Source organism: Cryptotermes secundus, unplaced genomic scaffold (assembly GCF_002891405.2).
Source record: "Cryptotermes secundus unplaced genomic scaffold, Csec_1.0 scaffold51, whole genome shotgun sequence".
Classification (NCBI taxonomy): domain Eukaryota; kingdom Metazoa; phylum Arthropoda; class Insecta; order Blattodea; family Kalotermitidae; genus Cryptotermes; species Cryptotermes secundus.
In genome coordinates, this window is record NW_019737980.1 from 72,476 (window position 1) to 85,590 (window position 13,115).

Genomic DNA, 13,115 nt, shown 5'->3' on the forward strand with positions numbered 1-13,115 from the left:
ACCAGTTGGAAAGACTTCAAGGGAATGCTGACAGAGGAACCACTTGACAGCTCTATTGCGAGAGCTGCTTACAGCCTGTAAATCCAACCACCAGAAGCACACAATGGGTAGGGCAAGGCCATATTGTTTTTCATTTCCTTTTCTAAAATACATTCTCTATGCTTGAGATTTTGTTTATAAATGACAAGAAACTGGATCTGTAGCTAAGTTACTGTAGCAGAATGACTGGCCCAGTTCATTATAAGTGATAATATATGTATCAATTTCTTATGCAAAAATGTTTATAATTTATGAGACTATCTCCTGCCGATGGTCGATATACTGCTTCTTTTCTTCTTGTCATAAGACGATTTTTACAGTTGCCTAATAAATAACATCAATTGCATAAACCATTTAGGCAGGCTTATATTAAGTATTAATACATGGATAGGTATTTATTGTATTTGGAAACTAATCAATAAATATGTCAAATCACTATGAAAAAAATTTTATCTTCAATTCAACCTTTCAACTTTTAGAGTGCTCATTATACGTATTTGATAAGATAAAGTAAAAGAACGTAGCTTCACCGAAGTATATACAGATGTACGTTATTTGTTCAGTCCTATGAAATCCACATAAATCATTATATGCAGGTAGCAAATTCAGAGATTCCTTCACTTCTTTTAAAGGGGCCTTCTGAAATGTAAATGCAGTCTATTACATGAGTCAAATTCATATTTTAGCACATAAACACACACACTAGTGAACTAATTTCAGTCAAACATTGTTCTGAAAACAGGAGTCTTAACAGAGTTGAATTCTTCAACCGAAATTGATGCTGTCTTGATAACGTGCCAGTATATAGAGAGCTAAAACACCTATACCCATGCCAATGTTCTGCAACAGCAAGGTCTGGAAGGCTTTCTTCAAGCTTACTTTGCTAGCCTCTTCTGCTACCTCATTCATTTCTGGGACCTTGAAAACAAACAACAATATACATCAATAAGACTGAAGTTAACATTGCGGTAATTATTGTCTGCTACACATTACACTGCCACCCCTCACACACACAAACAGCAACTTCACTGCTGATATTACATTAATGTGATCAAGATTGTGTTACATAATCATAAACATACAATTCGTATTTACAGTCATTTTCCTTCTTATGTTGTAGTTAATGGATATTAATCTTCTGGACATTCAGTAGAATTCCCTGGATGGAGCATGAGCACATCACAAAATGTCAGAACTGAATAATTAGCACTTATGCCTTGTATGAATCAAACTGAATTGAAGAATTGTATTTTTTATGGAGAGGAGATATTAGCCCCACGCCCAGCCCCTAAGATGGAGGACCACCCACTGTCAGCTGTTTGTGACCGCTTATTCAATATATTCACAGCTACCTTCCATATCTGGAGGCCGTCTCCTACATCTGCAACCTGAGGACGTGCCATGCTGTGGTGACAAAGGACCATATATTACAACGTTCCGTATATAATGCCTCATATTTTTTTTTAAAGAAAACTACAACAGATACAGAAAGCATAATAATGCAGTTAAATAGAGCAAGATTTCAGCTACTTACAGTTATTTTTCCACATAATCACCACCATTCGTTATGCACTTTTGCCAGCGATTAACAAGAGCCTGTATGCTGCGCCCGTAAAAGTCTGCGCCAGCAGAGGCTAGCCACTTTCTTACAGCTGCAATGACAGCATCGTTGTCTGGAAAATGTTGCCCATGTAGTCCGTCTTTCTTAGGCCCAAAGAGATGGAAGTCTGAAGGTGCTAAACCGGGGCTATAAGGTGGATGTGGTAGGACAGTCCAGCCAAACTTTGCAATGTGCGCGGTGGTCACCAAACTTGTATGGGGTCTAGCGTTATCATGTTGCAAGCAAAAGGTTGTCTGCTTCTTTGGCCTGACTCGGGAAATGCGGGCTTTCAGCTTAGTCAGCGTCGTTTTGTAGCGTTCAGAATTGACAGTCCCTGGTCGTTATCTGCTGATCTGTATGGATGAGGCGCTGTTCATTGTGAGGAGTGGCAGCTGAGCAGGGACGCCCAGGGCGTGGCTTGTCGTGCACTTCACTTTCGCCACTGTTGAAACGCACTACCCACCGCCTCACTGTGCTGACATCCACTGTATTGTCTCCGTACACCTTTAGCAAGTGTCGATGGATGTCAATGGGTACAATTTGTTCGGCAGTGAGAAATTCAATAACACATTTCTCTTTCATACGCACTTCTATGTCAGACGCCATTTTGGTAGACTGCTCTGCTGTCGCTATCTGTCGCACGACAACCAAACTAACAGTAGATTGGCGGGAAGGTTCAACCTTTACTACAACACCACCAACATCCATCTCAGACGTTACATATTAACACAAAAAAAATAGGAGGCATTATTTACGGAACGCCCCTAGTACTTCTGTACCCATATCTTTGCACTCTTATTGACAAATACATCATTTTACCGCACCAAATAAAGTCAGACCAGGATGTCTTGATTATCTGGACTAATTAATTATTATTGTTAAAAATGTAACTAATATAAAACCTGTTTCATATATTCAGTCTTCGGGCTTTATATAGATAGGATAAGAGGGAGGGCTCTTTGAAGAATGACGTATGACAAAATTTCATGGATTTTGATACTACTAGCCTGCCACATTAAGTACAGCAAACAGTTAACAAGTAAGACCTGGTGTTGTTACATATATATACATACATACCATGTCTACAAGTGATATGTACATGAACATTCCAGCTGCAAACCCAAAGATATAACTGCTGGCTTCAATTTCACCTAGCATGATCCCAAACACCAAACCAATGTAACATGTGCAAGCAGATAGGAAGTTGTAGATAAGAGCCTGCTTCATTGTCATGCCAGCATTTAAAAGTACTGCAAAATCACCTGAAATACATTTTGTTACTATTATTAAGAAAGAAAACTTGAAAAGATTAGAATATATAAATTCAGGTGACAGAAACAAGAGCTGTTACACAGGTAAGAGCCCATACAAAAGAGTGAATATAAACACACACCACATGTGCATATGCTCACCTAGAGCATAACCTAACAGGTTAGCACACCAATAATGCACCTGGCTTGTATTTAGAAGGTTAGTGACTGAAATCATGGTCAAAGAATTGAGTATCCTGAGGTTTCTTGAGATTTTCCTCAGTCCCTCCATGTGAGTTTATGGACAGTTACTTCAAATAGGTCAGGGCATAATCACCATTACTCCTCTTCACATCACTAATCTCTGCAGTTGAAGCACCATCATCAATTAATCAACATGAATCTTACATAATTAATACAGAAAATTATGTGAACTGTGTCAATTTCCATCAGTAATGTTGCAGTAACTATGCATCACTGCCCCTTTCACAGTCTGCACTGCAAAATCACTGGCATATATAATACAAAGGTTATACATTCTCTCTTCAGGTGAGAATTAAAAAAAAAAAATATATATATATATATATAAGTAAATACATAAAGCAAAATAAATAAATATACAAATAATGGATTATAAATGAAATTGGCATAACAAATCCACATATTATAGCAGAAATGAAAGCAAACTTTCAGTAAGGAATGCAAGACTATATAACATATCTCACTCTGTGACCTGTCATTAAATTTGAACATTTTCTTACTAGTCCTATTTCATGACATTCCAGTAAAATTTATTTTTACATAATTTCACTTGTTATAATCCTTTTAGTGCACAGAAATTAAAATGTTAATGTAAAGCAGTAAGAGACATGTACAGAACAATTAGCAATTTAATTATATTTAAGGTGTACTACAGTATTTCATAACTTTACATTGTATATGTCAACCAGCCTCTGGTACATCCATCTGTTATACAACATATAGGTCACACAGCAACTGGTTTGTGTTCCACTAACATTTACGGAAAGTCAATCTGTACAATGAACTATGTACAATCTCAGGAGGAAAAACAAAACCCATAATGATCAAAAGCATGATTTCAGAAAATGCTTCATGTACATATGAAAACATTCTCTTTATATAGGAGAATTTATGTAATGTGGTAAATGCCTAAGGTATATTGCTTCTTACTAAGAACTGAAATTTTTCTTTTTATTACATGGGTAAAATGACAGAATTATCTGGACAATGTCTGGCTAGAAATTGGGTATGATTTTTCAGAGACTGACATTTCAGACAGAAATGCTGCTACTCTGTTATTATCATTGGGTATCTTCACCACTCATTCCCCTTGTCAAAACAATGGATAATGCCAAAACACAACATTCCTTGACTTTACTGCACCAATGTCAGAAATACTAAAAAGCACTTAAAATATAAAAGTATTTTACATATTATTGCCTCTGTGGTCTAGTGGTCAGAGTTCCTGGCTACAGATCCAGAGGTCCTGGATTCGATTCCCGGCGCTACCAGATTTTCTGAGAAGTAGCGGGTCTGGAACGGGGTCCACTCAGCCTAGTGAGGATAATTGAGGAGCTATTTCAAGGAAATAGCGGCTCTAGTTAGAAAACCAAAATCCAGCCATGGGGATTCATTGCACTGACCACATGACACCCTATCTGCTAAATTTGGCACTACCTTCGCTGACAAGCAGCGGTCGCTCAGTCAGTGTAGTTCACTTGCAGACTAAAACCACGGAGTTTTTCTTTTATATATTACAGTATCAATAATAGTCAATGTGAATTTATCTACTACCTAATGAACAGAAATTTTAATTTACAACTTTTTCATCCTTCCCTTATTGAGCACAAGGCAAGTACCTACCCTGATTTTCCTTCGTCCCAAAAATAACCTGTAGTGACAGCAAATTAACACAATCTACATTCAATATGTATGACCTCAAGTTTCAGTCTCAGAATTTCCTGATGGGAAATACATGTAGATGTGGTGGCCAGCAAAAAGACTTATAAGCTTTGTCATGTCTGCTTGTCTGTCTGTCAACATGAAACAGTTTGCCTCCCACTGGATGGATTTTTTGAGTTTACACTGGGGAAATTTAGTAAAATATGTTGATGAAATTCAATTCTGCTTAAAAATGGACAATAACAAGCACTTTACATGAAGCCAAAAATGTGTTTCTTGAGAGCATCTCACTCCATCTCCTACTCCACTGTCAAGAGCACAATGGGAGTGCCATAAGAACAAAGCCACAGCTATCCCATTCAGTGATTCACAGACAAAGTAACTGAACATGCCTCAAATATTATGTTATAAGTACACTTCCTAGGGGGCACGCGGCAGCATAGTTGGTTGAAGGGCTATGCTACAAGCCGGAAGATCGCGGGCTCAAGTCCCAATGAGGATTTTTTTCAATTGACCTAATCCTTCCAGCCACACTATGACCCTGGGGTCAACTCAGCATCTAACAGAAATGAGTTCCAGGAATTAATTAAATAATTTTCCTAGGGAGTAAAGCGCAGCTGGCGGATAAGGCTGACAACCTTACCGCCATCTTTGAGCCAATTGTCTAGATAATGTGGGACCCTCAACGTCCCACAATCCTATGGGTCTTCACAGCCTGGTACAGGGATAGCTTTACTGTTTTTTTACTTTATGTACACTTCCTTTCTTGTTATTTTTTTAAACAAATATACTAAAAAAACATGATTACCTAACTCATGAGGAAACTCCTCACACATTACAGCCACACTTATGCTGATACCAGTGAGCAAGCTCTCATTGAATGCTGCACCAATGGATAATCCATCAATAAAATTGTGAAGCCCATCACCAAACACAACCATCCAAGCAACTGTTGCAATGGCACTGTCCTTTCCTTGTTCAAAATGCATCAAATGCTCATGTCCATGTGCATGGCTGAGTCGAGGTTTCTGAAATAGGAACATCAAAAGGGGATTTGAGTCTTATGACCAGAGTTGTGTGTACTGTACTAAGATCAGAGCTATGATGCACAAAAGCACTCATGTGGCTGCTCTCCACTAGATAATACGGAAACTTTTCTCAACTAGAGGTTTCACTGGAAATGACAGTGCTATTTTAAACATTCAGATTCAAAATAATATTAAAAAGGTGACTCCTAGCTTTACTTGGTAGGATGTGAATGTCCCAAATGGCCGTGCCATAGCTCAAGTGGTTTTTCTTTGTTGTTAGTGGGGTGGGACTAAGTCCCTTGTACTGCGGCCACTTCTGGCCTATTGTACCGGCCCTAGATGATAGGTGAGGGTGATTGTGGAGCAATTGGTGGAATGAAGATTGGCAGGGGAAAGCAAAGTACCTGGGGAAAACCCACCCCAGCGCCACTTTGTCCCCACAAATCCCACTTGACCAGACCCAGGATCGAACCCTGGTGGCCACGGTGGGAAGCCAGTGACTAACCATTTGAGCTATGGCCTAGCTCAAGCATTTAGTCACTGGCTTCCCACCAGTACCGGGTCTGGTCAAATGGGATTTGTGGTGGACAAAGTGGCGCTGGGGTGGGTTTTCTCCGAGTACTTTGGTTTCCCCTGCCAATCTTCATTCCACCAAATTCTGCATCATCATGATCACCTGGGGCAGGTATAATAGGCCAATCAGTGGCCACCGTGCCGAGTGGACCCAGCTGGACTCCAGCCCCCACTAAGTGAATTTCTTAATGTCCCAAAGTGGATGATAACAGGATCTGCCTCCTTTTATCAAAAAATAGATATTAGCATATTCAGACCTTGTATGTTCTTAATTAATTTAAATAAGATAGTCTTGTAACTGTTAATTTCCAAAATGTTTAAAATTGAAATGAAAACAGTGGAAACAGCAAAACTTTGTATGAGGAACTATTTACTGGAATATGCAAAATAAGTATAGGCATTGTCAGACAGAAAGTAGAAGAACTGAAGGACTGGCAAGCTTGAAAAGCTAACACCCCTGATTGCCCTTGGCAGACAAAATGCCATTCTTCTCATATTATTAGAAATGGTAGATCAGAAAAACAAATTCTGTTTTGTGAACCAAAAGGTACAAATGTTGGCACTCCACCTGACACACTGTGCCAAGAACAACAATGTTGGTTATTTCCAGATTCACGTACTATTATTCACATCAACCAATCACTGTCTACAATCTTATTAATTTATATACTAAATTCATAATTAATGCTTACTTCATGGTGTACTAATCCAGCAACTTAAAAAAAGGTACATTTTCTAAGACCAGAATAGTGTGTCACAAAATTAATGAAAGAATGTGTAATCATGGGGTTAGGATATAATATGTAATTCAGACAGTAATTTACACAAACAGATATATAATATTCAGATATACTTAGTGAACAGACAAACAGTACATACAGCAGTACACCATCCAGCAGACAATGTTCATACAGATAGTGTTAAAGCATTCAGACACAAGCACAAGGAACACGAAGTGATACAACATTCATACAGCCATGATTCAGATGTGTAACAGCTAGACACTAGGATTTATGAAATCCTAAGAGACATTCAAACATATCTTTAAAGATTAAAGATTCAAACATGCAGATGATATTCATGAACCCATAGTTCTGCAGTTACACATTATCATGTCCTTGTGTAGTTACTTTCAAGTCAAAAGTCTTCTTCAGTAAGTGTCTGATAATTATGCATTACCAGTGGTTCAGTCACGATTAAATGAAATACAGCATTTTGAGTACAGTTTAGATATTCCTAAAGTGATACAAATCTACTAGTGTAATGATTCTGTGATGTAAAGGATGTCAGATTAATGAGTGCTGTGAGAAGCGATGTATTTATTATTATTATTATTATTATTATTGTTGTTGTTGTTGTTGTTGTTGTTGTTGTTGTTGTTGTTGTTGTTGTTGTTATTATTATTATTATTATTATTATTATTATTATTATTATTATTATTATTATTATTATTATTAGAGGGAGTGGGTTTCCCCATGCACCGTGACTAATAGTCTATTGTACGTACCCCTTTGATATTCTACCATTCTACCAGTCGCCATACCCTACTGGTACGGGTGCGAACTATCAGCCCAGCTCAGCCAACGAGGTCAGCCCTCGGTACCTGATACTTCCCCAATCTACCAGAGGCATTGGAAACTACTTGGGTGGGAAACTTTTTGCCTAATTTTGCTCAGAGGTCTCCTAGAGACATGAGGATCTTTTACGTGTCGTAAATCTATGGAGAAGTGGTGTAACATACAACAGTGATTTTTAAATATCTAAATGAGTAAAGTGAATTGAGTCAGTGTGGGGTTTCACATCTTCAATAATAAAACAGCATGTCTGCAATCACTTTTCATTGCTTTTTATGACTAATTTAATGCATTAAGAACACCAGACTAAGTCAACCATCGCCTAACAACCACATTTCCTACTCTTATTTTTCTGCATTCATCTAAGCCCATTAATTGCATGAGATGTCTTGGGTTCTCAACTGACATGGCTAGTATACCAACACCCATCCCAAGATTCCCCTCAGGCAGAGACCCAACAATAAGACAGCAACCCAGATGATGGCTCAGCTTGAGGGATGGATACAACAGAATCACAGAGCCCAGAACAAAAAATGTACCAAAATTGTATGTCACACATACCACTGCACTGCTTTAAAACTGTCAGGAAAGCTGATAACACTTCAGTGTATTAGAAACATTGCCACAAGCTCTAAATTCACTGTGTTGTAACATTCTCAAACTAGTTAATTTAAACAATCTTTATATTAAATTTCATTACAGGAGGAGAAACACAACTTCAATATGTTCCAATGGACTGGGCATGGCAAAGGGTTAAGATCAGAACTGGGCAGAGACAGAGAAAACACATTTAGATGCTCAGAAGAATACGATTTTAAAGTGGTACATAATCATATATTCCAAGAAATCTTACCTCCTGGTGGCCAAAAGAAGCCTTTATAGCTTGCTCCTGGTAGTCATATATAATTCCAGGATTTGTTTGAAGGCAGTTGGCTTCCTGACGCACATGCTGTTCTGAGCACTCATGTACTTGAAGGGGCTCCAGTTCATGATGAATATGGGGAACGAGCTCCGTGGGACTTGAGATGCTTGACACAACTTCCACAGACAATTCATTGGTTGGATATTGGCATGCTGAAGGACGTCCATTTTTCTAGAGAAACAATTGAAATTTCTAAAACAGAACAATTCATCATCTACCACTTTTTTTTTTCGGAAGAATCCAAAATATAAATTACAATAAAGGAAGATTCACTTATGTATGTAGGTAAGTCACTAAATAAGTTACAAATCGATATAGAACTTAAACAAATAAGAGTACAGATTTGAAAAATGCTTTTATTTCTCAACATAATCTCCCTGTACTGTTCCATCATTTCACAAGTACCCTGAAAACCGACAGCATAAAATTCTTTGGGCTGCTGTTGGAACCAGGTGGTGACCGGGATCACAAAGGCATACTGTTCACTGCATTCCAGTCTCAAGGACAAACTTTAAATGCTGACCCCTACTGTAACATCCTCAGGAAACTTCATAAGGCCATTCAACGGAAGCGACCAGGACTCCTCACCAAAGGCGTGTTGCTCTTGCATGACAACGCGCGTCCCCATACTGCCAACAAGACAAATGAGACGCTGGGAAATTTCAAATGGGAAATCCTCGAGCATCCTCCATATAGCCCTGACCTTGCTCCAAGCAACTTCCATTTGTTTGGCCCTCTTAAACATCAACTTTCGGCTGAACATTTCCCCGACAATGAAGCTGCAGAAAGGGAAGTCTCCACCTGGTTCCGACAGCAGCCCGAAGAATTTTATGCTGCTTGTTTTCAGGGGCTTTTGAAACAATGGGACAAGTGCCTCAGTGTACAGGGAGATTATGTTGAGAAATATAAGCATTTTTCAAATCAGTACTCTTATTTGTTTAAGTTCTATTCATTTGTAACTTACTTGTTGACTTAACCTTGTATACTCCAGCTGAACACATTTTTCTTCAACACTGTAGTTTCTACAGTTCATTCATTTATTTTATTTAATGTCAAAATTTTAGTTAAATTTCATATATAAATTTATCTGTAGAGTGTGTACACACATGCAAGTTTTTTTTTTTGTGTGGCACTCCACACATTTGATTTAAAGGAAAGCTAACATTTTAGATCAATACCAGTTACAAACTGTTAGTATTCATATATGTAAAATACCGAATTAAAGATTGGTAAAATTATTCTGTATCATTATATTTCTCTTCTTGTTCACACTTAGTACCAGCAACACATTTTTTTTTCCTTGGCACTACAGCCCCAGTGGGCCTAGGCCTACCTCCATGAACTTCTCCGTTCACTTCGGTTTTTCTAAATCTTACACATACGGTAGGACTCCTTGGGCATGTGATCAGGTCATTGCAAGGCCTCTACCTGTATACAAACACAGAAAAACGCACACAAACATCCATGCCGAGTGGGATTCGAACCCACGATCCCGCCTTTTGAGCGAGCAAAGACAGTGCACGCCACCAGCAACACATATATCCATGAAATTTAAGCCTAATAATATTTAGTGAAGAGTACACACCATGGAGCTCTTCATTATGCAATTTTCTCTGTCCTCTTACATTCTGACCCTCTTATAAACATGTCTTCTCAGCAACCGATTCTTAAACACTTTCAATCTACATTCTCTTAAGGTGAGAAAGAAAGTTTCACACCCATACATAACAACAAATAAACTTCTGGTTTTATGAATTTCAGCACTAAATTTATCACAACATATTCTTCAGTATAAAATAAGTAAGTAAAGTTGTCCCTGTGCTTAACTAATTACGCACTATCCCAAATCCCTGTGCATAATTAATTAAGCCCTGTGCCATGAAGACATATGGTGGAGTGGACGTACAGCTCCACAATTCTTGACCTAAGTACTAGATGTGGGTGAGTGGTTAGTTTCACACTCTGGCCGCTTTTTACCCTAGGAATAAGCCTCCAGTACAGGTTCAATAGGGACCCAGAGTCAGTCTAGATGCTATAGTGTAGAGAAAAATCTATTGCCCCTGCCATAAATTTAACCCCAGCCATGCAGCTCATAGCCTGTCACTATACTGACCAAGCTACAAATAAGCTTAGTTAATTCAATGTTATTAATGGACATACTGTCGCATGAGAGGCGTGGGGGGGGGGGTTTGTATGCCTCTTGTTTGAAAGGAAGATCAAGAACCTGCTTCTCAAGACATTCGAGATCCATCAGCCAACAATGATGGCTAAAGTCACAGAGTCATCTGGAATCTTCCTGGCGTGCTATTGCATCCAAAACAGATCCATTTAGGAAACTGGTTTATTGAAAAAGAGTATACATTTTTCATAAAGAAAATTACTGACACTTCATAACCTCTGTTGTTAATAAAGCACACACAATGTTTACCACATCACACACAACTAATAAGGGACAAAATTATTTTATATGAATTCATCTCCCTAAGAAAACAGAAAGCAAAACAAGAGCACACAGTTTTATCTTAATGAATGACCACGCATGTCCCTACTAAATTATTTCTGGAAGCCATTCTACCAATCCTTAATGTGCAATAAGTTATTGTTTCCTTCCATTTTATTTACATATATACATTTATGATTTACTGAACAAGAGTCAGTACCTCAGACTATACAGTACCAAATGTTAGGTTTATTAATGAATGATGAATTTGAAAGGGTATGGAAGTCAAGTGGTCTTGGCTTACTCCAATGTACTATATTGGCATGTGTCCAGAATAACAGATAAATCACAAATAACCTCGGTTAGGACAGTCAGTGTCCTCGCTCAGATCTCAACTCAGCAACTTCTTAGTATAAATCAGAAGTGTAATGCCTCGGTGAAGATGCTTGGTTATTTTCTTTTAAGAAAAGAAATTCTGCAACAGAGGAGTTCGTTTTTTTTTTCCAAATCAAACTCAACTTGAAAAAAACACTTTCAGTATTAACTGAGAAGTGACTCTTGCATGAAGTAGTATTCATAAATACAAGTACAGTAAAACCTGCCTTAAACGGACCCTTTATTAAATGGAAATTTGTCTTAAACGGAAATATTTTTAGGTCCCTTGACTTTGGGGCTGAAAAAGATGTTAAATAACCTGGATTAAACAGAAACTGTCTAACGCGGAGAACGGAAATCAAAATAAGCCTTTATACGGAAAATTTCCAGTCTTCTGGAATGCATTGTTTAGAATAATTTTAGGCATCCTATACATTCTACAGAATTTTGTTTTCCATAACTCTTTAAAATAACCTTCTAACGGTATTGCACTACCTGCACTGAGATTCAGCAGAATTGTTTTCCCCTTCTGGAAATTGTATTCAATAAGGGCTCTAGGCCTACAGTTTTACTTTAGTCTAGCAGTTGTCATCATGGCTACAAAGACAAGAGTTGTGCTTGATCTTCATACAACATTAAAAGTGATTTATGCGAGTGAGCATGATAATTGTCTGTTAAGCAGATCATGAAGATGTTTAATGTCGGTAAAACTCAAGTGTATGAGATTCTAAAGAAGAAAACAAATTCTGAAGCGGTGGGGAACTCGTGCTAATGGAAAAATAAAAAGAGAACTTAAGAAAACTGCAAACGAAGACGTCAATGAAATAGTGTGGGAGTGGTTTGTCAGTGTGAGGGCGAAAAATCAGAGGTTGTCGGGTCCTATGGTACAGGAATATGCTAAAAGTCACTGAAAAACTGGGGAAGACTGAATTCAAAGCATCTAACAGTTGGTTGGAGAGTTTTCGCAAAATACATTGGATAGTTTTTAATGAACTTTGTGGTGAATCAAGTGATGTAAATAGTGAGGCCATTGAGGAATGGGAAGCTAAATTGTCATCCATAATCGAGGGATATGAACCTGAAAACAAAGCGAACGGTGATGAGACTGGACTGTTCTTCCTTGCGCTTCTGAATAAATCACTATGTCTGAAAGGTGAAAAATGTTTGGGAGGAAAACTGTGCAAAGAAAGACTGACTGTTTTTCTATGTGGTTTTATGTCAGGTGAAATGTAGAAAACCTTAGTGATTGGCAAGGCAGCAAAGCCACAATGCTTCCGAAACATGGACATACAGAAACTTCCCGTTGAGTGGAGATCCAACAAAAAGGCATGGATGACATCACAGATCATGGAGGAATGGTTAACGGCCTTCAATGGTAGAATGAAGATGCA

At 38.2% G+C, this 13,115-nt stretch overlaps 1 protein-coding gene across 7 annotated transcripts in view; it reads right to left on the reverse strand.

The window, feature by feature from the left end:
* Nucleotides 1-13,115, reverse strand: part of LOC111870505 (zinc transporter ZIP14) — a 78,022-nt gene that overhangs the window by 3,220 nt on the left and 61,687 nt on the right. For 6 of the 7 annotated variants that reach the window (XM_023862851.2, XM_023862849.2, XM_023862848.2 and 3 more), the window contains 4 exons: nt 8,841-9,080; nt 5,621-5,840; nt 2,717-2,901; nt 388-957 (listed from right to left, as the gene is read on the reverse strand). In XM_023862851.2, coding sequence (XP_023718619.1) covers nt 805-957; nt 2,717-2,901; nt 5,621-5,840; nt 8,841-9,080 — 798 coding nt within the window. In that variant the 3' untranslated portion in view covers nt 388-804. Of the gene's footprint in view, nt 1-2; nt 958-2,716; nt 2,902-5,620; nt 5,841-8,840; nt 9,081-13,115 lie in introns of those variants that run through there. The other variant, XR_004513677.1, reaches the window with a different exon arrangement.